This window comes from Notamacropus eugenii, chromosome 7, assembly GCF_028372415.1.
Source record: "Notamacropus eugenii isolate mMacEug1 chromosome 7, mMacEug1.pri_v2, whole genome shotgun sequence".
Classification (NCBI taxonomy): Eukaryota; Metazoa; Chordata; class Mammalia; order Diprotodontia; family Macropodidae; genus Notamacropus; species Notamacropus eugenii.
In genome coordinates, this window is record NC_092878.1 from 32450925 (window position 1) to 32477855 (window position 26931).

General features: G+C 37.9%; 1 protein-coding gene and 1 long non-coding RNA gene across 11 annotated transcripts in view; one reads left to right on the plus strand and one right to left on the minus strand.

The window, feature by feature from the left end:
- LOC140513841 (uncharacterized) overlaps window positions 1-11823 on the minus strand; it is a 34648-nt gene extending 22825 nt beyond the window's left edge. Inside the window, exons 1-3 of the long non-coding RNA XR_011970382.1 lie at window positions 11426-11823; window positions 11216-11319; window positions 2037-2111 (exon numbers count right to left, since the gene is read on the minus strand). This is a non-coding gene — a long non-coding RNA (uncharacterized lncRNA). The remainder of the gene's footprint in view (window positions 1-2036; window positions 2112-11215; window positions 11320-11425) is intronic.
- The window catches only part of LOC140513771 (TP53-binding protein 1-like), a 130806-nt gene that overhangs the window by 39172 nt on the left and 64703 nt on the right, over window positions 1-26931 (plus strand). For all 10 annotated transcript variants that reach the window (XR_011970333.1, XR_011970332.1, XR_011970334.1 and 7 more), the window contains one exon: window positions 261-1749. Coding sequence is in view for 7 of the 10 variants with exons in the window: in XM_072623741.1 (XP_072479842.1) it covers window positions 261-1749 (1489 nt within the window). In the remaining 3 variants the exon portion in view is untranslated. The remainder of the gene's footprint in view (window positions 1-260; window positions 1750-26931) is intronic.

Sequence of the window (26931 nt, forward strand, 5' to 3'; positions counted from 1 at the left end):
TTACTCATGTCTGGGATTTGGCAAGAGGAACTAGAGGAGGAAGTAGCTTTTTGTTTTGAGAAAAAGATTGATATACAAATCTGGGATTTTTTCCTAAACACACCTTTTTTAACCCTGTGATCATGGGCAAAGTGCTTATAAACTCAGTTATTTGGTTTCTAGTTTGAATAAAAAGAGATGTAGGTTTCTGATGTGAGTTATAGGTGAACAAAGTAATTTGAATGTGAAGAAAAAATGTTTATTACCTTTTCTCTCCTTAGGACATTTTTATTCCATCTCCAAGTTTGGAGCAGGGACCAAGTGACGAAAAGAACACTGAAGATAGATACAATTCCTCTTTCACAGTGGAGTGCTCTAAGACTTCACAGACTGAGGAAGGAAATCCCACTGAGGATCTTGGGCAGCCACTAATGGGAGAATCCTGTAAGCTGATGCTTTCTGGAAGTGATTGCAGCCAGTCTACAAAGATGGAGAGTTTGACCTCTCAGCAGATCGATGAAGATGCTAAGAACACGCAGACTGAAGATACGCAACCTGTATCTCAAACTCTGGAATCTAAAGTTTGTCCCACAGAAGATTCTAGTGTACTAGTGAACCAAACAAAAGACAGTCAAGAAGAGCTGAGTGAAAACTGTAAAAAGACAGAAGATGCTGTAAAAACTACAAATGAAATGATCATTTCAGCCACTGAATGCAAAACCAGAGAAGAGATGGAACATGTTTGTGTTGATTTTACATGTGATTCAGGAAGCCAAGTACTTCTTTCTGAGAGTCTTTCGTCTGAGGCTGTTTCTGAGGCTCTTCCCTCTGAGGCTCTTCCGTCTGAGGTTCTTCCCTCTGAGGCTGTTTCGTCTGAGGCTGTTCCGTCTGAGGCTGTTCCGTCTGAGGCTGTTCCGTCTGAGGTTCTTCCGTCTGAGGCTGTTCCATCTGAGGCTGTTTCATCTGAGGCTGTTGCGTCTGAGGCCCACTTAAATGCATTAGATCAGGAGGTCTCTGTGGAGGCTAAACAATATCACACAGAGAAGAGGTCTTCAATTTCTGAGGTTGAAGAAATTCCTGAAACCCCTTGTGAAAGTCAAGAGGAGGGGCAGAAAGAAGAGAAAGAAAACAGGGAGAGTAGCCCACTCCATCCCTCTCTGATTCAGACTCAGTCACCAGGATTATGCCTCCAAGAAAAAATCCCAGATCAAGAGTACCAAGGAGCTATGGAAGTTAATACTAGTGTCAGTGGTAGTGATTCTCCAAAAAAACTGAAAATGCATGATGAAGAACTGGAACAGAAGGACCCAGAGGCTGGGGGAGAGGCCACCTCAGAAAGCTGTGGTGTCATTGTAGAAGAGAAAGCCACAAAAGATGAGTCCTCAGCTGATATTGCCTCTCAGCCTGTTGTGGGAGAAGAGGCCCACGAAGATACTCATTCTTGTGTGGACGTTGATCCAGGAATAGAACTGGGTGCTAAGAACAGTCTAGATGCTAAGGGAGAGAAGAGCCAAGAATCTGACGAGAATCTGGAATCACTTACTGAGAAGGAGAACCCTCAGCACTCTCCAGTGTCTTTAGAAAGAGTAGATGATATACTGAGAACTGAACAGGAGAAGCAGCAGCCACAATCTCCAGGGCAAGCAGACACCTTATTAATAAAACATTCGCAAATGGATACTATAGAGGAATCAGGCAGTGAAGGAAAGACTCAGCAGCTTGGGAAAGCCGCTGACCATTGTCTTCAGAGCCCCTGTGAAAGCTCCAATGGTGAGTACGATTCATAGATACGAATGGGGACTGTTTGACTCGTTCAGCTGATGGATTGAGAAGCTTAACCAGAATTGATTTTTGAGAGGTGGGAATAGAGGGCTGAAGGTTATTATTGGAGCTAAATTCTAAAGTGGAACAGATATTAATAAACGGAATAACAATTAGCCAGTTATCAAAAATAATCATTTTTTCTAATCAGAGGTTGTCTTTACTGACTATAATTCTGGCTGCCTTATAGTCATAAAGGTTCTTGAATTTCACAAATACGTATAAATTGTACTTACCTTGCTTTTTTTAGGGGGAGAAATTGTGGAAGTGGGGTAGGGAGCACAGCTAAACTGTATTTTCAGTTGAGTCATCTAGAAATAATAAATATTCACTTAATTATTCTTCATAGAACTACAAATAGGCTCTTAATTAAATAATTTGCTAATAGTTGTTTTCTCTTCAAGAGTATTAGACTAAGTTTCTAAGTATGATTTAACAGATATATAAATCTTAGAAATTAAGACTTGAAAGATTTAATGTCCATACTTCTTCTGGGATCTATTTCAAGATTATAAATTGTTTTGAGCTGTGTCGCATACTACTGAGAGACTGCAAATAAGAACATATCATCATAGTGCTGAGGTATTCTTAATTTTTCAAAGGTTATATTAGTGGGATTATAAGCTCTGACAGGTCATTTCATGTGAAAAAGGCTTCCAGTATGGGCCTGGTGATGCCAGGTTGGCTATTAAGTGTTTATCGGGTTTTTTTTTTAATACGTAATACAGTTATTTTTCAGTTTTCAACATTAACTTCCATAAGAATTTGAATTCCAAATTTCCTCACATCTCTCCCTACCCCTCACTCCAGGACAGCATGTACCCCATGCACCCCTTCCCCTAAGTCTGTCCTCCCTTCTATCATCCTCCTCCTTTTCCCACCCCCTCTCCCTTCTGTTTTCCTATAGGGCAAAATAGTTTTCTATACCCCATTGCCTGTACATCTTATTTCCTAGTTGCATGAAAAAAATTGTTAACATTAATTTTTAAAGCTTTGAGTTCCATATTCTCTTCCTCCCTCCCCACTCACCCTCACTGAGAAAGCAAGCAGTTCAATATAGCTCATCCATGTGTAGCCATGCAGAACACTTCCATGACAGTTGTGTTGGGAAAGACCAACCACATTTCTCTCTGTCCTGCCCTCCATTTATTCCATTTTCTCTCTTTACCTGTTCCCACAGTAGTACTTGCTTCTGATTATCCCTTTCCCCAATTTGATGTCCCTTCTATTATCCTCCCTCTCCTATCCCCTTTGCTCCTGCCTTCCTGTAGGGTAAAATAAATTTCCCTACCCAACTGAGTGTGTGTTATTCTCTCCTTAAGCCAGATCCCATGAGAGTAAGGCTCCCTTAGTCCTTTTCATTTCCTCCTTCCTCTCCTTCATCATAAAAGCTCTTTCTTGCCTCTTTTACGTGAGATGATTTGCTACATTCTACCTCTCCCTTTCTCTTTCTCCCAGTACATTCCTCTCAACAGTAAATTTTATTTTTTAGGTATTTTCCATATTCAGCTCACCCTGTACCCTCTGTCTCTCTGTCTCTCTCTCTTCCTCTGTATCTGTCTATCTTATCTGCCTATCTGTCTGTTTATCCATCCACACCCATATACATACCTACACATATGATATACATACACATATGCACCTACATACATACACATACACACATATAAATTCTCTCTAACTACTCTAATACTGAAAAAGGTCTCATGAATTAACAAATGTTTTTCCATGTAGGAATGTAAGCAGTTCAACTTCAATGAGTTCCTTAAGGCTTCTCTTTTCTGTTTACATTTTCATATTTCTCTTGATTCTTGTATTTGAAAGTCAAATTTTCTGTTCAGCTCAGGTCTTTTCAACAAGAATACAATGCTTGGAATTCCTTTATTTCATTGAAATTCCATTTTTTTCCCTGAAGTATTGCACTCAGTTTTGCTGGGTAGGGATTCTTGGTTTTAGTCCTCTATAATATCATATTCCAAGCTCTCTGATAACTTAGTATAGAAGCTGCTAAATCCTGTGTTCTCCTGATTGTATTTCCACAATACTTGAATTGTTTTTTTCTGTTTTTTTTTCCTGGCTGCTTGTAATATTTTTTCCTTGACCTGGGAACTCTGGAACTTGGCTACAATATTGCTAGGAGTTTTCCTTTTGGGGTCTCTTTCAGGAGGTGATCAGTGAATTCTTTCCATTTCTGTTTTACCCTCTGGTTTTAGAATATCAGGGCAGTTTTCTTTGATAATTTCTTGAAGGATGATGTCAAGGCTCTTTTTTTGATCATGGTTTTCAGGCAGACCAATAATTTTAAAATTATCTCTCTTGGATCTATTTTCCAGGTCAGTTGTTTTTCCAATCACATATTTCACATTGTTTTCTATTTTTTTCATCCTTTTGGTTTTGTTTTATAATTTCTTGATTTGTTATAAAGTCATTAGCTTCCATCTCCTCCATTCTAATTTTTTTTAATTTTATTTTTCATTTTTAACACAGTTTACAACAGATAAAACAATTCAAAATTTTGGTCAGGTGATACTTCTTTTTAAAACATTTACAATATGGACCACAAAAGAATTTTTTTTTTAAACATTAACCAACTGAGACACAAATAATATTTATGTTGCTAACTTCACAAGCTCTTGACCTGATCGTCTCCACAGTATTACTAAGAATTAAAGGACTCTAACTTGTTGTTGTTGGTCTAAAGTCCTATGAATAATAGCTTAATTTTAGACTTAACCTCAGATGTTCCCCTGCCAATAATCTGTAATTTAATAGATCTGATATTAAGCTTACAAACCTTTTGACTATAGGAAATTGCCAACAAGAGTAGGGACACTGCAGGGAACCAGTATCTCTCCAACTTCATGTCAATTCCAGGCAGGAGTAGATTGTGAACTTGCATTCAGCCAGGCTTAAAGTCTGCCAGGTGTCAGTGGGGAAATTGAGTCAGGAGAATCCTACTTCAGCCCATGCTGAGCAGCTGCTCTCCCACCCTTCCCATGAGATCACCTTTTGCAGCTCATGCCAGCATCTCACAGGCTTACTGGCATCATGTATTGGAGGCTCAGACTGCCTTTCTTGCTATCCATACCTGGAGTTAGACTCAGAAGAACAGTCACTTAACAGTCCCATAGCGTCTAAAAATGGCAAGTTACAATGACCAGGTTTCAAATATTGTAATTTCACTTTGGCTAAGGAACATCTTTTAGGCAAATCTGAAGTGGCTTACATGCCTTTCTATACATGTTCTAGTTCTTGATTAAATAGCCATCGTAAAATCAAATTTACCATTAAAACCTTGACTTTACAATCGAAGCCGAATTTTACCTGAGGTTACCGTCCTCTAGGAAATTTGGACTGAAATTCTTTCCCCCAAACTAAAGATGTCATTAATTTTCTGTGGTATGATATAAATTTTCATATCAAATTTAGTGAGCATGTTATTCCCTCCTTCAGCCACATGTGAAGAGAGTAGCTTCATTTTTCCCCTCTCCCCTCTCCTTTTTCTCCTCCATTGAACAAGATTTTTCTTATCTCTTTTATGAGTTATAGCCTGCCCCGTTCCATTTCTCCCTTTCTCTTTCCGGTATTTTCCTCCTTTACCCCTTAATTTTTATTTTATTTTATTTTTGTGTGAATATCATCTCTTCTGATTGAACACACCCTGTACTCTCTATCTTTATATATGTGTGTGTGTGTGTGTGTGTGTGTGTGTGTGTGTGTGCGCGCGCGTATGTACAATCTCTCCATGTACCCAAATTACTGAAAGATTCAAGAGTTATAAATACATTCTTTCCATGTAGCAAACAGTTCAGCTTTAGAGTCTTTTTTTGATTTTTCTTTCCTGTTTATCTTTTCATGCTTCTCTTGATTCTTGTCTTGGGAAGTCAGATTTTCTATACAGGTCTGGTCTTTTCCTCAGTATGAAGTGAATGATTGAAAGTCCTCTATATCCTTGAATGACCATTTATTCCCTTGAAGTATTATACTCAGATTTGCTGGGTAGGTGATTCTTGGTTTTAGTCCCAGTTCCTTTGACCTCTGAAATATCCCATTCCAAGCCCTTTGATCCCTTAATGTTGAAGCTGCCAGATCCTGTGTTATCCTGATTGTATTTCCACAATACTCAAATTGCTTCTTTCTAGCTGCTTGCAGTATTTTCTCCTTGATCTGGGAACTCTGAAATTTGGCCACAATATTCCTAGGAGTTTCTCTGTTCGGGTCTCTTTCAGGAGGTGATTGGTGGATTCTTTCAATATTTATTTTTCCCTCTGGTTCTAGAATATCAGGGCAGTTTTCCTCAATAATTTCATGGAAGATAATGTCTAGGCTCTTTTTTTGATCAAGGCTTTCAGGTAGTGCCATAATTTTTAAATTGTTTCTCCTGGATCTATTTTCCAGGTCAGTTGTTTTTCCAATGAGATGTTTCACATTATCTTCTATTTTTTCAAATTTTTGGTTTTGTTTACTAACTGCTTGGTTTAATTCATAGTCATTAATTTCTCTGAATTCAGTTCTCTCTTTCAACAAATTATTCTGTTCAGTGAGCTTTTGAAACTTCTCCTTCATTAAGGTATTCTTCTCCTCATTGGCTTTTTGGACCTCTTTTGCCATTTGGGTTAGTCTATTTTTAAAGGTGTTATCTTTTTGGGTCTCCTTTAGTAAGCTGTTGATTTGTTTTTCATGATTTTCTTGCATCACTCTCATTTCCCTTCCCAATTTTTCTTCTACTTCTCCTACTTGATTTTCAGAATCCTTTTTGAGCTCTTCAATGACTTGAGTCCATTGCATATTTTTTTTTATAAGTTTTGGATGTAGAAGCCTTGACTTTTATGTCTTCCTCTGATAGTATGCTTAGATCTTGCTCATCTGAAAGGATGGGAGAAAATACCTTTTCACCAAGAAAGTAACCTTCTGTAGTCTAATTTTTTTCCCCTTTTTGGGCATTTTCCCAGCCAATTACTTGACTTTTGAGCTCTTTGTTAAGTGGAGGATATACTATCCCAGGTTTCAGAGGTTTTGTGCAGCAACTGTTTTCTGACATATCTCTAGGCACCCATAAGTTTTCAGTTCCTCCAAAGTGGTATAATCAAGGAGAGGTGTTCACTCCTCTCCTGACCTGTGCTCTGGTCTGTGAGCAATCACAAGCACTCTTTTCTGCCCTGGAACTGTGAGTAGGATTCCCTCTGCACAGCCACCACCAGCTCTGCCACCTCAGCGCTCTTTCTCACCCCAGTGCTCCTCCTCACCCTAGGACCACCACTCATGATTGAGACTCAGATCTGCACTCAATTCCCCTACTGTCTGTAGGCTGAGAACTCCAGAAGCGCCACTTCTGCAGCAGTGGTTGCCGCTGCCCTGGGAACTGGGGTTAGACCATGTTCTCCTCTCACCCAGGTGAGAGAACTTTTTCACCGACCTTTAAAGCTGTCTTTGGCATTTTTGGGTTGAGAAATCTGGAAATCACAGCAGTTGTCAGTGCCCTGAGGCCTGCTCCAGTCCGTCTGTGCTGGCAGTTGGGTTGCATTCCATTTTGAGCCCAGTGCAATAGATCTTTCCTGTTGGCCTTCCAGGTTGTCTTGGGCTGGAAATAAGTTTTACTCTTTCATTTTGTGGCTTGTGCTGCTCTAGAATTTGTTTAGAGTCAATTTTTGCAGGTATTTCAAGGGATTTGGGGGAAGAGCTTGAGCATGTCCCTGCCTCTGTTCTGCCATCTTGGCTCTGCCCAAGTGTTTATCTTTTCCTTTTTCACTAAAAGATCATATGTTAAGCCATTGAAGGGGTTGCAGTCTGTGAGGATGGATAGAGTATCCTTCCCAATAAAATCATGGATCCTTGAGGTATGAATATCATTGCAGTGCTATGTGAGAGAGTGTAATTAGAAAAATATTTGTAAGAGACAGAAAATTGGCACTATAATGTTTCTGTGAAGCCAACTCTAGAGTTTCTAAAGGCATATTCGACATTTGGGCAATATTTCCATTATATTAATTACATAAATAGGCTCTTTTTTAAGAGTATAATTTAAAGAATTTTGACTAGTTATGGTAAGGGATACTGAGTAACTGCTTGGAATAAATTGTGTAACCCAGTATTTTATTTCTCACTCATCTTTCTTTGGCTTTTTTCTTTTCTTCACCTCTTTCTGGAGAGTTTGACGCAGCACTTTTGTCTTTAGTACTTTCTTCTTGTTAAGTGTTTTTTAACACTGCCCTCTTAGGGTTTTCCTCCATCTGTTAGATCCCTCCTTGTGCTCTTTTACCGGATCCTCATTTGTGGCACGCCGCTGTAGGTGCGCGTCGCCGTGGGTGTCCCGCAGGGCCCTGTCTTATAGCTCTGTTTCTTCCCTTGGTCTTCTCATCAGCTCCCATGGCTGTAATGATCATGTCTACGTTGGTGATTCTGATTTTGCCCTTACTTTTCTGCCGACTTCTATTCTTGCATTTTCAGTTGTCTTTTAAACACTTCAGACTAGCTATCCAGTAGACATATTAAACTCAACATATCCAAAACAGAACTCACTTTCTTGCCCTCTGAATCTCCCCTTCCCCTTGCCTTCCCTACTACTGTTGAGGGCACCACAGTCTTCCCAGTACTTCCAACTTGAAACCTGGGTGTAATCCTGGACTCCTTACTATCTCTCACCCCCCATATCCAATCTAGTTCCGATACTGCTGCTGCCCTGGTACAGGCCTTCATTGTCATTATCATTTTGCACTTGATCTATGATAAAAGTCTGCTGGTTTGTCTGCAGGTCTTTCCCTGTTCTAGTCTTTTCTCATCTCCTTTGCAGTATCTTCATCCAGGTCACGCCCATTAATTGTGGGTGATGCCCAAGGCTCTTCCCTTCTTTCTTTTTGCTATTTTGCTTGGTGATTTTTCCCAACTCCAATGGGTTCAGCTATCGTCTCTATACTTAAGATTCCCACATCTCTTTATTCAGCCCTAACCTTTCTGTTGACCTTTCTTGGACATCTCAAACTGGGTGTTCTGTCGACATCTTAAACTTAGTATGTCCATGACTGAAGGCATTCTCTTTTCCCCAAAGCCTCCACTATTCCCAACTTACATACTACTATCAAGAGCACCATTTATTTTGACTCCTGACCTGGTTGTTATTCTTTCCCCTTACTTCCTCTTTTCCTTCTAACCCCATCATATTTCATCAGTTGCCAAGTCTTGTTGATTCTGCCTTTGTCCCTTCTCTGACCCTTGAACCCCCTTGGTATAGGCCCTTGTGTATTCCTCTCCCTGGCCTCCTTGCTGTTCCTCCCATATGACGCTTCATAATTCCACTTGGCATTTTTACTGACTTGTCTCCCAGGCTTGGAATTTTATTCTTCTTCATCTCGATCTCTTGATCTTACCTTCCCCAGAAAACCTTTCCACATCCCTCTTAATGCTACTGCCTTTCTTCTCTTGATAGTCTCTAATATAGTTTGTGTATATCCTGTTTGTATACAGTTGTTTGCATGGTTTCCCCTGTTGTAAAGTGTGAGCTCTTGGAGAGAGGGGATTTTTTTCCTTCTTTGTCTCCCCAGTGCTTAGCACTGTCATGGATATGTACTAGGTGCTTCATACATATTTGAGAACTGTGATGGATGTATATTAAAAGATGTGTGGTTTTATTACATAAGTACAGTAGTTTGAATTTCGGTGATTAGGCTAAGAAAATGTTAGGCCTTCTATGTTCACTTTTTTTATCATAGTTTCTAAGGTACTTTAAGATGCTTAATAAAAGTTCTTTTAAGGAGTTAAAGCATTTTTCTTGAGCTTATTTTTAATATTGATCTGCTGTAGCAAATCTTTTCTTCATAGAAAAACTTGTGCATACCTTTTTCAGAATTATCATAAATTCTGAATTAATGAAGTCTTGAATCAACTATGCTCAGTTTTGAGATTGAATATTGAGAAAAAGTTTTAAAGGGTTCACATTAGAACAATAAATCCAAATAAAGCGCTGAAAAATTGTATTTGGTGAGAAATTAAGGAAATTGGGACTGTTTAATTTGGAGAACAGAAGGCTAAGAAGCCGAAGTTTTTTAGGGGAAATTGCCACTAGGGATCAGGTGAAACAGCTGGGCTATTTATCCTGAAGAAGAGAGAACTTGGGTGGGGTAGGACAGCAACATAGCTGTTCTCAACTATTTAAAGCATTATCTTGTTATACAGAAGAGGGATTAGATTTGGTTCATAGCCTCAAAGAGCAAGACTGGGGTGGAATGGAATTTCCACTGCACAGAAATTACATGGAAGTGGTTTAAAGCTCTTTCATAAAAGAAAGATTTCAAAGATTACACTAACAAGTCACGGTCCAAATGGAATAGGCTTTGGCGGGATAGGTTACTGAGCTCTCAGTCAATGGAAGTCTTCAAGTAGAGCCTTGATAGACTTGATTACTTATTGGGAGCATTACAGATTTATGTTTGAATAAGGGTTGCACTAGATGACTTTTGAGATTCCTTACAAATCAGCAAGTTTCTGATTTTATGACGTATGTAACTAGGATATTGTGACATGCTAGCAGTGTGCTAGCTACTCTAGTCAAAAAGAACCAGATGTTGGACATCATTAGGAGGATTATTTAGAAACAAAGTAAACAATCTTAGCCTACTCTTAATACCACTTGGAACTCTGGTTGCTGCATTTCAGTAGACAAACAGTACTGAAGAATGTCCACAGAAAGGCAATGAAAGTGAGTAAAGGAATATAGAGAGTCTTTTTATTATTGAGAATAACCTAATAAAAATTGTTTCCTTAATTTGCTTTCAATTTTTTTGAAATCTCTTTGATTTTTAGAATTTCTATTTTGGTTTTAAAATTTTTGGTTTTCTAGTTTTTTGGTTTTCCCAGTTCATTGATCTATTTGATTATTTAGTTTGGAAATATAAAGCCTGAGAAGTCTAGTTTTGATTGAAATCTGCAAAATTATTAAGACAATGGATAAGGTGAACTTGTAAACGGTAGCTGAGGTGCTGGAGTGAATAGCGCACCAGGCCTGCAGTTAGGAAGATCTGAATTCAAATTTGGCCTCAGACACACTGTTGTGCTTGTCCTCCATTTTTGAAGAGGACCATGACATCAGAGAAATGATGACATGACTTGAACTTGACTTTGTTTTGAGTGAGGGAGGGCTGTGCAGGTCACCAGCCTCCCTTCTCCTCCAGAGCTGTCTGAATCCAGTGACCAGATATTCATCAGCATGACTGGAGATGACCCAGGATGCACTGGGAGACTTTGGCCTTTTAGGCTAAGGCCTTTTCAGGTACTCATTGAAAATGAGGTCATGTCCATTCAGTGAATAGGCTTCTTTAAAAAGTAGTCAAGGGAATAGCTCCTTTAATAGAAAATAATAAGTAGATAAATCATGCTGGGAGGGGCAGGAGTCTCAGGCTTGTTGTTTCAAAGAGAAACTTACTATTTACATTCACTCTAAGCCAGGAGGTTCCAAAACAGCCATTGAGTGAAGATTGGGCAAGGACCCTTCATTGTTCAGTCCATGGGCTTCAGGGTGCACGGCGTCTAAGGTTTTAGGGGAGACAAGAAAGAAGGAAAGAAAAGGGGAAGGAATCTAGCCAATGCAGTGTACCCCAAGTTAACTGATCAACTTCTGGCAACCAAAATTTACCTTCTTTGGGAGAGAAGGAAAAGGGAGAGGGCTAGGTTGATGAGCTGAGTTGCTCAGATGGCTGAGTCCCCATTTAGGCAGCTTAGTCTACTCACAGGTTGTATTTGTCCTTTGTTTTCAAAGAGAATCATGACATCATAGAAATGATGACATGACTTTCTCTTGACTTTGTTTTGAGTGAGGGAGTGCTGTGCAAGTCACCAGCCTCACTTCTCCTCCTGAGCCATCCCTCAGACACGTACTACCTGTCTGAACCGGGTCAAGTCTCTTAACCCTGCTTGCCTACATTTTATCTTCTGTAAAATGAACTAGAAAAGGAAATGGCAAAGCACTCTAGTATCTTTTCTAAGAAAACTCCAAATGGGGTCACAACATGTCAGGTAAGACTGAAAAAGCTCAGCAGCCACAAAGCTGAACTTGCAATAACTTCTAATAAATAATTGGAAAAATTGTTTATATTATTTAGAATCTCAGTATAATACTAAAAATAAGGGACAGAATATAGATTTAAACCAACAAAGGAAGTACTAATACTTCACACACTACATTGCGCATTTACACAAATTAATTTATATGACTAGTTAAAGGGGTAATTGGGCAAAAAAAAAATTTTAAGTAACTCCTGGGTTGATATAAACTATTTCATGAGTGCCAGGCTAAAAATAAATTAAGGCAAACTGTAATTTACATATTGATATGACTGAAAGATATCTATATAGGTATATATAGATAAATATATGTAACCATGCTCTCCCACAAATTATTCTTTGGTATTACCATCAGACACAAAATATTAGAATAGCTGGACTATTGGTCCTTCCCATTATGGGAATATATTGTATTATTATTATATACAATATATTGTATTATTGCAGTATAAGAACAAATGGTGACCAACTGTTTTCCATCTTCCCAGAGGATAAGAAAAGAGGAAATGAGTTTATATTTAACAAGGGGTTAGAGATAAAAGAGAGCTTTCCATCAGTGTACCCAACACTGAATTGGGCTAAATGAATGGTTATGGATTTACCTTTCTTGAGAGGCTTTAGAAATATAGTAAATTTCCAAGTGCCTGGGGCATTTGGTATTAAATTCTTCCTCCTTTCCCCACTTCTAATTCTTCCTTATTCTATAAAAGAAGCCCATTTAAGGCCATCAGTCAATCTGCTAACATAGTCTATGGAGATCTGGGGAAGAAAGAACTTGATGGTTTTAATTCTAACTATAGGGAAGAAATGCTATGAGAAACTTAGAATATATCAGATATGAGTATGGACAATTTTTAGCAAACTCGGTGTGAGAAGGCTTCCCCTACCACAACGGTAACGCTATGTTTGGTGTGATAGAAAAGAGGGTTGGATTTTAAATCCTGACTCTGCTGCTTACTATTTATGTGACCTTAACTATTTTGAGTCTTAGTTTTCTCATTTGTAGTATTTGGGGTGGGGTGTGAACTAAATCATGAATTCTTAAAGTGTGGTCCGAGAGATCCCTGAGATCCTTATTTTCATAGTAATACTAAGATGTTTTCATTTCTAATATGGTAAAGACTGGTGGATATGACCGATATAAACAAAAGCTCTTTAGGGAGAGTCCTCAGAAATTTTTGAACATGTGAGGGGTCCTGAGACCATGAAATCTGAGACTGAATTACTTGTAAGGTTCCTTCCAGCACTAAATCTGTGACCCGGTGATCCAAATGAATAGTCCAGCATGTGCCTCTTGAGGAAAACTCAAACCTGAGGAGAAATGGTGTAAATTGCAGGATTTTGGGTCCTATACTCCTTTTATTTTGTTTAAAAAATTTTTCTTGTGAAAGTATCACTTATTCTTTGGTTTTTTATTATGGAATCATAGCTTTTAAAGAAAAGATTTATCCTCAGAATTGTAACATTGTGAACATGGCATCCAAATAAAAATTGCGGTTATTTGTTTAAAAAACAAAAGAAATGACTCATGTCAAAGTCCACATTGTTTCAGAAAGAAGTAGGCTTACCTACTTAGGATTTTTTTTTTCGTCTACTCTTGTGGATGTTGTGTGTTAATTAAAGGTGAAAAATATTTTGTTGTTGTTTTTGTAAACGCAAATCAAACAAACTAAAGTAACTAACAGATAACAATTATCTGGGAAAATTCTGGGAAAAAAATCCTTACATTCAAATTATTTTTAGAGAAGTCTGAAAACTTTTTTTCCTAACCTAAATTGTACATATCCCACATAAATTCATGAAAGTTTAAGGTTGAAATGCTTCTTTTACTCCATAATATTTGGGATGAAAATTTGATGACTTTTAAATTAAGAATACATTGTATTCCTATAGTAATAGCTTCTAATCAAGGCATTTAAAACACTTTCATAATATATTTATGCTTTGGCAAATTAGTAATTTCTCCTTAGTTATAGATGTTCTTTTCACCTGCACATGTTAAACACTGAACAGCATTACATAAAAATATGAAGTTGAGCACATCGTAGCTGATTGGAAATGTTTATTATTTCAGAATCTGCTGTCTGTATGTAGCTCGATCAGAAGCTGGTAACAATTTATGATCAGTTTTAGAGGTTAAATTTAACATGGAGTTAGAAAAAAAGAATAAAGGTGAGATGACAGTATTTTGTGCTATTACAACAGCTTTTACTCAGCCTATTTATTATAAGATAGAGGCAAAAGTAAGTATGTTGACTGCTTATTTACCATGTCTTGGAGAAGTTTAACTGATGAAAGCAATCACTATAACAAGGAGACCTAAATAGCCCAGAAATTGCCGTAGCCAGCAAGCATTTTATTTGCTTGGCTAGTGGATCCTTTTAGAGAGTGTGCTTATTGGCGAAATGTTATGAGGAGAATGAGCGAAGATTATGTGTAGCAGTCTCACAGAACAGTGAACAGTGAAGGGTGGAGAGAAAAACATATCTGCACGAAGTCTGGCCTGAGACCCAGCTAAGGCTGATCATTGAAATAATGTTAGTAACACTGGAGGAGTGACAGTTAGATGTGAAATGGAATAGATCCATTTTCTTTGATTTAATTTACATCTTCATTACTGTTATATTCTTAATTTGACAGCTCAGAGTATGTTCTATTCCACGAAGAAGTGGGATGGCCATTCAAGAAAATGAACTTGGAAAGAATGGTTTATTGTTGTTTAGTCCTTTTAGTCATGTCTGATTTTTCGTGACTGCATTTGGGGTTTTCTTGGCAAAGATACTGAAGGCATTTGCCATTTCCTTCTTTAGCTCATTTTACAGGTGAGGAAGCTGATGAACTAAGTCGTCTGCCCATACTTAGTATCTGAGGTTGGATTTGAACTCAGGTCTTCCTGTTTGTAGGCCCAATACTCTTATGTACAGCTGCCTGCCCCTACGGGGTACCTTAGAAGGTTTTAATTTACATTTCTCTAGTCAAGATTGATTTAGAGCATTTTTTAATATTACTATAGATAGCTTTTATTTCTTTAGAAAACTGCCTGTTCATATCCTTGGACCATTTTTCGGTTGGGAAATGGCTCTTATTTTTTTAAATTTGACTCTGTTCCCTCTATGTTTGAGAGATGAGGCTTTTATCAGGAAAAATTTGTGATTTTTCCTCCCCAGTTTCTTTGCTTTCCTTCTAATCTTGACTGCATTTGTTTTCTTTGTGCAAAACTGTTTTAATTTTATATAAAAAAATGATCTGTTTTACTTTCTGCAGCCCTTTCAATCTGTTGTTTGGTCATAAATTCTTTCCTTATTCATGGATCTGATAGGTAAAAATTTTCCATGCTCACCTAATTTGCTCATGATGTCACCATTTATGTCTAAACCATGTACCCATTTTGGCCTTATCTTGGTACACATCGTGAGATGTATTCTCACATTGTGAAAAGCTATATCTAGTTTCTGCCAAACTGCTTTCCAGTTTTCTCAGCAATTTTTGTCAGTTAGTGGATCTTTGGGTTTATCGAACACTACATTACAATGGTCGTTTCCTACTACGCATTGTGTACCTATCTGTTGCACTCAACCACCACTCTGTTTCTTAGCCAGTACCAGATTGTTTCCATGACTACCACTTTGCAGTTGAGTTTGAAAGCCGGTGCTACTGGGCTGCCTTCCTTAACATTTTGTTCATTGATTCCCTTGATAATTGATGTTTTGTTCTTCTAGATGAATTTTGTTACCGTTTTTTTCTGGCTCTATCAAATAATTTTTTTTGATTGGTAAGGTACTGGATAATTAATTTAGGTAGATTTATCATTTTTATTATATTGGCTTGGCCTACCCATGCATTTAACATTTTTCCAGTTAGTTAGATCTGTTTGTATTTGTGTGGAAAGTGTTTTGTAATGGTGCTCCTAAAATTCCTGGGAGTTCTTGGCAGCCAGAAGCCCAAGTATTTTATGTTGCTTGTGGTTATTTTAAATAGAATTTTTCTTTTTATCTTTTCCTGCTTGGTTTTGCTAGTAATATATAGAAATGCTGCATGTATTTTATATCCTGCAACTTTGCTAGATTTGTGAATTGTTTCAATTTGTTTTTTAGTAGATTCTCTCAAGTTAAGTATACCATTATCTGCAAAAAGAAATAGTTTTATTTCTTCATTGACTATTCTTATTCCTGCAATTTCTTTTTCTTGTCTTATTTTTATAGCTAGCATTTCTAGCACAGTATTGAATAATGTGATAATGGACATCCCTGTTTCACCCCTTATCTTCTTGAAAAGGCTTGTATTTTATTCTCATTACAGATAATGTTTGCTCTTGAGTTTAGAAAAATATTACTTGTCATTTTAAGAAAAGTTTTATTTATTTCTGTGTTTTCCAGTGTTTTTAATAGGAATGAGTGTTGTATTTTGTTGAGTTTTTTGCATCTGCTGATATAATCACAGTCATTTGATTTTTGTTGCGTTTGTTATTGATGTAGTCAGTTACTTTAATTTCATCTTAATTGGTTACACATTCATCCTTTTCATTTTTGCTACTGAAAAGAAACCAGATTCACCAGTGACTTATTTCAGTGTTTTGTTGTTGTTGTTTTACATTAAATTTTATTAATCTCCTTTGATTTTTCAGGATTTCTATTTTGTGGATTTTTAATTTGTTCTTTTTCTAGTCTTCTACTTGCATATCTAGTCCATTTCATTTTATTTAGTAGTTTAGTTTTTTAAACTTGCAGTTTTATTAATTTCTTCTTTGATTTTCACGATTTCTATTTTGTTGTTTAATTAAATATTTTTAATTTGTTTTTTTAGTAGCATATCCACTTCACTGATTTCCTTTTTCTCTCTTTTATTGATTTAAGCACTTAGAGATATAAATTTTCTCTTAAATAGTGCTTTGGCTGCATCCCAGAAATTTTGGTATATTGTCTTATTGTTACCTTTATCTTTAATTAAATTATTGATTGTTTCTGGATTTGTTCTTTGATCTATTCATTCTTTAAGGTTAGATAATTTAGTTTCCAACTTTTAATTTGACTTCAAAGACCCTTTATTGAATGCATTTTTTATTGCATGATTGATGTTCTGAAATGGGGTGCATTGAATATTTGTTTTCCTATATTTGTTAATGAAGTTTTTATGCCCTAATACGTGGTCAGTTTTCGTGGTGCCATGTAGAACTATGAAAATGGTATACTCCTTTTTATTCTGATCCAGTCTTTCCCACCTAATTTTTCTAAAATTATATTTATCTCCCTAATTTCCTTCTTATTTATTTTGTGGTTAGATTTATCCAGGTCTGAGAAGAGTAAAGTGAGGTCCCTCACTAGTATAGTTTTACTGTGTTTCCTCTTGTGTTTCATTTAATTTCAGTTTTAAGAATTTGAATGCTGTGCCATTTGGTGTTTATACGTTTAATATTGATTTCATTTTCTATGCTACCTTTTAGCAAAATATAGTTTCCTTGATTGGCCCAGGATGCAATGGGAGACCTTGGCCCCTTTAGGCCAAGGTCTATTCAGGTACAAAGTCTCCCAATGCATCCTGGGTCATCTCCAGTCATCCTGATGAATATCTGGTCACTAGATTCAGATGGCTCTGGAGGAGAAGTGAGGCTGGTGACCTGCACAGCCCTCCCTCACTCAAAATAAAGTCAGGTGCAAGTCATGTCATCATTTCTATGATAGCATGGTCTTCTTCAGCAACGAAGGATGAACATAACAACAGCAGCATTTCCCTGATTAGTATGTATTTTAATGAGGTGTAATTTTCCTTTTGCTTTGAGGTCATGGCTACTGCTCCAGCCTTTTTTACTTTAGTTGAAGTATCATAGATTCTGCTCCAGCCTCTTATTTTAGCTTTGTGTCTTTCTGTTACAAGTGTGTCTCTCCCAAACAACTCATATTGAATTCTGGTTCCTAAGCCATTTTGCCCTTTGCTTCTGTTTTGTGCATAAACTCATCTCATGCACGTTCACAGTCAGGATTGATTACTGTTTATTTCCCTCCATCCTCTTGTCTTTATGCTTTTCTGTCTTCACCCTTTCACCCTCTTCTTGCTTCTGCTCTTCCCTCTTTGAACCAGTTCAGATGAGAGTGAGGTTCAAGTCTTGTTTGTGTCTCTCTAGTTATTCTCCCCATTCTGTCCCCTTGCATGACTCTTGTGAGATAATGCTCCTTATTCTTCCTTTCCCTTCCTTCTTTTCCCAGCACATCTTTCTTTCTCACCCATCCATTTTTCTTTTGAGACCATCCCAACATATTAGATTCACACTTAGCCTTCAGTTTAAGTAGGCTCCTAAACTCCCTTAGTTGTCTTAGGCTCTAGATGTGTCCCCTTCATTTTCGGTAATGTAAACCATTTAACCTTGTTAAATTCCTTAGAATTTCTCGCTCATGTTTACCTTTTTATATTTCTCTTGAAACTTTTGTTTTATCAAATTTTCTCTCCAACTCTAATTGTTTTCATCAGGAATGCAATCCTCTGTTTCATTCAAGTCTGTTCCTCTCTTCCCTTTCCGCCTTTCATTGTGTGATAATGCTCAGTTTTGCCAGGTAGTTTTTGGTTTTTTTTTTATATTTATCCTAGCTCCTTTGCCTTCTGGAATACCATATTCTAAACCCTCTGCTCCCTAAGTCTTGTTATCCTCTCTGTGGTGTTTAAATTCTTTTTCTTCCCTGCTGCTTTCTGTATTTTCTCCTTGACCCTAGAAGCTTTAAAATTTGGCTGTGATGTTCCTGGGCATTTTCATTTTGTGATCTCTTTTAGGAGGTGTTCTTTAGTTATAAGGTATCTTGGCTGTTTTCCTTTATAATTTCTTGATATGTGAGGTCTAGGCTCTTTTTTTGATCATGACTTTCAGATAGTCCAATGATTTTAAAATTATCTCTCCATGATCTATTTTCCGGGTTAGTCTTTTTCCTATGAGATGTTTGATATGTTCTTTTGATTTTGTTTTATTTTTTCTTATATCTCGTAGAGGCATTAGCTTTTACTTCACCAGTTCTGATTTTTAAGAAATTATTTTCTTCAGTGAGGTTTTGTTCTTCTTTTGCCATTTGGCCAATTGAGATTTTTAAGAGGTTTTCTTTAGTAGTTTTTTGTGCCTGTTTTACTGTTTGGCCAATTTTGAATTTTAAAGAGATATTTTCTTCAAAAATTTTTGAGCCTCCTATATCAAGCTGTTAATTCTCTTTTCATAATTTTCTTGTATTACTCCCATTTCTTTTCCCCAAATTTTCTTTATCATTATTTGATTTTCAAAATCATTTTTTTCTCATTTTTAAATCCCTTTAGTTCTCTAGGAATTCTTGTTGGGTTTGTGTCCAATCTGCAGTTTTTTCTTTGAGGCTTTACATTTAGTTTTTTTTTTTTCCAATTCATTGTCTCATGAATTTGTGTTTTGATTTTCTCTGTCACTATAGTAACTTTTTATTGGTTGGGTTCCTTTTTTATTTTTCATTTTCCCAGTCTGTTTCTCAACTTTACATTTTATGTTAGAGTTGGGCTCTGCTTACCTCTGCTGATGGGTGGTGATGGTGGTGTGTGGTTTGTGGTGTGTGTGTGCGTGCGTGCGTGTGTGTGCCTGCGTGCGTGCGTGTGTGTATGTATGTGACTGTTCTGAGGTTCAGGCTTTTATGTCCTGCTATTTCACAGCTAGTTCTGGGGGACTGTGAGTTTTTGGTGCTTCCAAAGTGGTGTAATGTAGGGAGAGGTCTGATCACTGCTCTCCTGGTCTGTGTTCTGGTCCTTACCCATATAAAGCACTCCTTGCTTGTGACCACAACTCCACACCCAGGTATGGCCCCTGCTCTCCTGGGACCACAAACACCCCTCTCTTCCTTTGGAACTGCAACCCAGAATTGGAAAATGGGCAGTAGAGTTTGCAAATGGTTTCTGGTCTTCTACCCAGTAATAGTAATAAACAAGTAATCTCTTGTAATATCTTTCTGACTAGATGTTTAATCTACTTAGTGTCTCTGGGAATCAAGCACTCCCAATATTTCCCATTGCTGCTGCCACCACAATAGGTGTCACTTCTGCCTTTAAAATATATATATTTTCCTACACACACACCTATATTCAGTTTTCAACATTCACTTCCACAAAAATTTGAATTCCAAATTTTCTCCCCATGTCTCCTCAACCCCCACCCCAGGATAGCATGTACGCCATCCACCCCTTCCTTTAGTCTGTCCTTTCTTCTATCACCCCCCACTTCTTCTGTCTCCCTCCCCTCTATTTCTCTGTAGGGCAAAAATGATTTCTATACCCCAGTGTCTGTACATCTTATTTACCAGTTGCATGCAAAAATGATATTTAATACTCATTTTTAAAGCTTTGAGTTCCATATTCTCTTCCTTCCTCCCTCCCCACCCACCCTCATTGAGAAAGTAAGCAATTCAATATAGGTCATACATGTGTAGCCATGCAAAATACTTCCATAATAGTTATGTTGCAAAAGACTAACTACATTACCCTCTGTCTTCCTGCTCTCCATTTCTTCCATTCTTTCCCTTGACTTGTCCCCCCACAATGCTTCCGATTGTCCTTTTCCTCAATTTGCTGTCCCTTCTATTATCTTCCCTCTCCTATCTCCTTCTCCTTCTTGCAGTGTAAAATAGATTAGATTTCTGTACCCAACTGAGTGTGTTATTCCCTCCTTAAGCCAAATTCCATGAGAGTAAGGCTCACTTATTCCCTTTCATCTCTGCCCTCTTCCCCTCCATTGTAAAAGCTCTTTCTTGCCTCTTTTTTGTGAGATGATTTACTATATTCTAGCTTTCTCTTTCTCTTACTCCTAGTAAGGAGGCAGTAAATTTTATTTTTTAGGTATTCCTTCATGTTCAACTCACCCTGCGCCCTCTATGTGTGTGTGTATGGATGTGTGTGTATATATGTATATTTTCTCTAACTGCTCTAGTACTGAAAAAGATCTCATGAATTACAAATATCATCTTTCCATGTAGGAACGTAAACAGTTCAACTTCAATGAGTTCCTTATGGCTTCTCTTTCTTGTTTACATTTTCCTGTTTCTTTGGATTCTTGTATTTGAAAGTCAGATTTTCTATTCAGCTCTGGTCTTTTCAACTAGAATACAATGCTTGGAAGTCCTTTATTTCATTGAAATTCCATTTTTTCCCTGAAGTATTGCACTCAGTTTTGCTGTGTAGGTGATTCTTGGTTTTAGTCCTCTGTAATATCATATTCCAAGCTCTCCAGTCCCTTAGTGTAGAAGCTGCTAAATCCTGTGTTCTCCTGATTGCATTTCCACAATACTTGAATCGTTTCTTTCTGGCTGCTTGTAATATTTTTTCCTTGACCTGGGAACTCTGGAACTTGGCTACAATATTCCTAGGAGTTTTCCTTTTGGGGTCTCTTTCAAGAGGTGATCAATGAATTTTTTCCATTTCTGTTTCACTTTCTGGTTTTAGAATACCAGGGCAGTTTTCTTTGATAATTTCTTGAAGGATGATGTCAAGGCTCTTTTTTTGATCATGGTTTTCAGGCAGACCAATAATTTTAAAATTATCTCTCTTGGATCTGTTTTCCAGGTCAGTTGTTTTTTCCAATCACATATTTCACATTGTTTTCTATTTTTTTTCATCCTTTTGGTTTTGTTTTATAATTTCTTGATTTGTTATAAAGTCATTAGCTTCCATCTTCTCCATTCTAATTTTTAAAGAACTATTTTCTTCAGTGAGCTTTTGGACTTCCTTTTCCATTTGACCAATTCTGCTTTTTAAGGTATTCTTCTCCTCATTGGCTTTTTGAACCTCTTTTGCCATTTGGGTTAGTCTATTTTTAAAGGTGTTATTTCTTTCAGCATTTTTTTAGGTCTCCTTCAGTAAGCTGTTGATTTGTTTTTCATGATTTTCTTGTATCACTTTTATTTCTCTTCCCAGTTTTTCTTCCACGTCTCCTACTTGATTTTCAAAATCCTTTTTGAGCTCTTCCATGGCCTGAGACCATTGTGTATTTATTTTGGAGGTTTTGCATGCAAAAGCCTTGACTTTTATGTCTTCCTCTGATAGTATGCTTAGATCTTCTTCATCTGAAAGGATAGAAGAAAATAATTTTTCACCAAGAAAGTAACCTTCTGTAGTCTTATGTTTTTCCCCTTTTTGGGACATTTTCCCAGCCAGTTACTTGACTTTTGAATCCTTTGTCAAGAGGAGGGAGCTTTAAGTTCTCAGTTCCTCCAAGGTGGCACAATCAAGGGAGAGGAGTTTACTCCTCTTCTGGCCTGTGCTGTGGTCTGGGAGCAACCACAAGCTTTTCTGCCCAGGATCTGTGAGTAGGATTCCCTCCCCAGAGCCTCCACCAGCTCCACCAAGCCGGCACTCCTTCTTACCCTAGGACTGCTACTCAGGACTGAGACCCACATTGGCTGCTCAATTCCCCCAGGGTCTTTAGGCCAAGGGCTCCAAAAATGAACACTGTAGCCATGGCTGCTGTGGCGGCTGCCACAGCCCTGGGGCCAGAAGCCACTCCCCTCTCACCCACGTGACCTTTGAAGCTGTTTTTGGTGTTTGTGGGTTGAGAAATCTGGGAACCGCAGCTGCTGCCCGTGATTCTATGCCTGAAACCTTTTTCTGTTCTGTTTGTGCCATTCAGCGTGACCAGGGCTGGACTGGGCTGCGCTCTGCTCCTAGCCCAGTGCGATAGATGTTTCCTGTCGGCCTTCCAGGCTGTCTTGGGCTGGAAATCTCTTTCACTGTGTCATTTTGTGGCTTCTGCTGCTCTAGAATTTGTTTAACATGGGCTATGGGGGTAGAGCTAGAACAGGTCCATCCTTCTACTCCGCCATCTTGGCTCGCCCTGACAGTCTGCTTTTAGAACCAAGTTTTAACACAGATTTCTCTGCCTTTAAACATTTTATGTTTGCAGTAGTTAAAATTAGCAGTGACCTGTCAGAATGAACACCTGAAGTATAGATACACACACATATGTGATGAAAAGATTTCCCATCCCTTGGTGTGAAAATGCTTTCTGTGGTCAGGTGAACGCTTGATGATGCTGCACTTTGTTATGGCCTGGACCCTGACCGTAGCACTCTAAATATTTGGGAGTCCGCTGGACTGCAGCTTCTTGTTGGAACTTGTTGAATACATCAGAAGAAGGCCAGGAAGTCACTTCTAGTCATATGTCTACTGGAGTTGAGCAGGTTTTTGAAGATATTTTTATTTTACAATGCATTTCCTAAGGTTGCTGTCCAGGTTTACAACTTTGTGCTACGTTAGGGTTGAGGTGCGCCACGTGGCCCTAAAGCAGCAGCATTGTGGCACAAGGCAGCCCACCACTTTGGGCCCTCACTGTCGAGATCATGTAAGCAAAATAATCGCTTTTCATTTGTGCTGCTGCTTTATTTTATTAAAGAGATAAATTTCTAGCAGGAATAAAAGAGTTTAAACTAATGTCAAGAGGTCGAAAGTAGAAAAAACGATACTGAGGAGGACTGAAAAGAAACCCTGGACTCCTGGAGCTGTATGTTCAATACAAAACACTTCTTTATATTTTTTGAGAACAGGGACTATTCACCTGGTGCCTAAGGCAGTGCCTTGCTCATAACATGTGCTTAGTAAGTGTTTGTTGAGTCTCATTGAATAATAAATGGAACCTTTGTGCTATAAAATCTTCAGGAATGAGGAAATATCGTATTGACTCCAGAAAACAAATCTGGGAGAACTTCACCCATACGTTCAGACTCTCATTCTGCTTGTAGAAATGAGGCAGACTGAACAGGACACAGAACCTGTTCTTGCTTGGTGACAACAGAACCTGTAGACTAGATTAGAGAAGCACATGTTAGTCATCAATGTTCTAAATGGGAGATTTTCTTTTCTTGAAAAAGTGTATTTTTATTGATATGTTTTTTAATACCCCCCAATTTTTTGATGTATTCTTCTTTCCTCTGCCCAGCTGAGGAAATCCTCTGTTCCTTTTCCCCTTTTTTTTTGTTTCTGCAGTTTACCTCTCCATTTTCCAATCCCCTAATTTGATCATACACATGCCCTACAGAATGCTGACTGTCATCATTACTGTCTGTGGGTCGTTGTGGTCTGTTTGGGTCACCCTTTCTGCTGCTTCTCCCTACCATGCTCTCATCCTTATTTACTCCTGCCCGTCTTCATATTCCTTTTCTCTGCAGTGTAGCCTTTGAGTGGCAGTGAGTTGGTAATGGACAAAGAACTGACCAAATGAATGAGCAAAATCTGCATTTTAACCTCTGACACATACTGGCTGTGTGACTTCAGGCAAGTCAGTTAGCCTCTTGGTGCCTCAGGCAGTGCTCTAAAACGAAAAGTGGATGACCCATTGCAGTTTTGTATTGCTGGCAGGAGTTTCCTCACTGGAGAGCTCACCATACTCTTGAAATTACATGATTGGGTGGTTTTGGAGGAGGCTGTAACCTCTGCCTTTAGGGAGACGTAGAAGCTGATGGAGCACTAGAATTTAGGAGCTCCGAGTCAGTTGTTCACACGAAGTCTGGCACCATTATGATGAGCCCTCAGAGGGGCAAACTGGGCTAAGTCAGAAAAACAGAATGTGTCAGTATGGGAATCAGGCCTGGGTGAGATAGGGATACCAGTCATCAGAAGAAAGAAAAACAGATGACACTGTCTCCCCTTCATTCTGATTCTTTTAGCCATTAACTAAAATCTAGCTTTTCCCTGACGAGTCCACATTTTTGGCAGCACACTTCAATTCTAGCTCCTCTTTCCTATTCCTCACATCTCACATGAGCCTGGAAAACCTGGCATAGTCCTTGCTTCTCATTCCTGCCTCCAGATTCTCGTTCTGCCATGCTTCTTCCAACAGCTGTTACCTGCCAGCACATAGGTCATTTTTCTACCTTTTTCAGTGGCTTTGATGCTTAGTCTTTTTTTCTCTCCTATTTCCTTGGGGGGCTTCAATATCGAAATTGCTGATTCTTTTAACATTTTATGGTTCCTGGAATTCGTGGTCCACTTTACCTTCACTCTACTGTTACCCACTGGACTGGTCCCATTTTAGACTCATCATACCTGAAACTATCCCTTTTACAAAAATCAGTAAGCAAAAATCTGCTTTCTCTTTTACCCCCAAAGTTGAAGAAGAGAGAACAAGAGAAGCCCTCTTATCAATTGGGGAATGGCTGAATAAATTATGGTATATGAATGTAATGGAGTACTATTGTGCCATAAGAAATGATGAACAAGAAGACTTCAGAGAGGCCTGGAAGGACTTATATAACCTGATGCTGAGTGAAAGGAGCAGAACCAGGAGAACTTTATGCACAGCAACAACCACAGTGTGTGAGAGTTTTTTCTGGTAGACTTAGATTTTTGTAATAACACAAGAACTTCTGAAAAAAAAAAAAATCCCAATGGTGGACCTCAAGGCAAAATGCCTTCCACACTCAGAGAGAGAAATATGGAAGTCACTCACATAATGTAGCAGATCATGTTTGTGTATGTGTATCTGTTTGTGTATCATGTTCTGATTTGTTATACGGATTCTTTCATTTATCTTAGTCTGACTACATAGCATGACTATAGTGAAAATATACTCAATAGGAAAGTATATGTAGACTCTATACAGAATTGTATGCAGTCGTGGGGAGGGAGGGAGGTAGTGGGGGGTGGGTGGGGAGGGATAAAATCGCAATTGTATGGCAGTGATTGTTAAACGTTAAAAAAATAAAAATAAAAAAAAATAAAAAATAAAAAATAAAAAAAAAAGAGAAGCCCTCTTACACACACTTACAGTCAAATAAAACACACGTCTGCATCGTTCATGTCTGTGCTTTTATCTCTCTGTAAGGAGGTGAGTAGTATATTCCATCATCTCTGAAATCATCTCTTCATAATTTCTTGTAGCACCATAGGACACTGTCAGATTTATATGTGATATCACAGTGTCACCATCGCATTTATATTTCATAACTTGTTGAATCCTTCCCTAATTCATGGGCCCACCCTTGGGGGCCACCACAAAAAGAACTATGAATATATATATTTTTTATATCCCTAGAGTTTGTTTATCAAATGAGCTAATATTTGTCAAGCCCTTAATGTAGTGCTTGGGATATGTAGTGGGTCCTTAAGAGATGCTTGTTCCCTTTCCTTTCCCTCTCCTTTTTCTTAGGAATAATTCCTGCCAATATCCATTCTCCCTCTAATTCCTCCTCCCTTTCTCCCCTTCCCTCCTATTTCCCCCTTGAGTAATGTATATTTCTATACCCAATTATGGATGTATGTGTGTGCATTCTTCCCTCTGACCAGTTGAGATGAGAGTTAGATTCACCGTTTCCTCTTTATTTCTGTAGATTTCTACTTGTGCACCGGGATTATGTGAGATTATTTTGCTTAACTTTTCTCTCCCTTTCCTCCCTTACTATATTCCTCTTTCTCTTTCTTTTCCATTCTTTTAAAATCATCAAGCTATAATAGAAATAATGTTTCATTAGAATTCTTCTATAAAACCCAATGGTGATAGAGTTCTGAGGGTTTACTTATTTTATCTCCTCATCTTAGATTGTAAGCATTTTTGTTTTGTCATTGGGAAGTTATAATTATTTGTTCATGTTTCTCTTTTTATGTTTCTCTTAACTCTTGTGTTTGAATTTCAAAGGAATGTTTGGTCTTTTCATTAGGATTGCTTGGAAGTCCTCTTTTATTAAAAGTTCGTTTTTCTCACTATAGAATGATAGTTTTTCTAGTAAGTTATTCTTGTTTATAAGCCTTTTGGAATATCATATTTCCAAACTTTCCATTTCTTTTGAGTGGTGACTCAAATTCCTCTTTTCTGCATGCTTGCATTATTTTTTCTTTTATGTGAGAGCTCTAAGTTTTGGCTATAATGTTCCTGAGAGTTTTCCTTTGGGTTTTTTTCAGGAGGTGATGGGTGGATTCTTTCTACTTTTATTTTGTCCTATGGTTCTAAGAAATTTGGATAGTTTCTTTTATAGATTTTCTTGAAACATTTTTTGTTTCTTTTTTTGGTCATGGTTTTCAGGAAGTCTAATAATTTGTTTTAAAAAAATTACACACACACATACACAGATATATATTTCAACAAGCAGAAATCTGCCTTCTCACCCT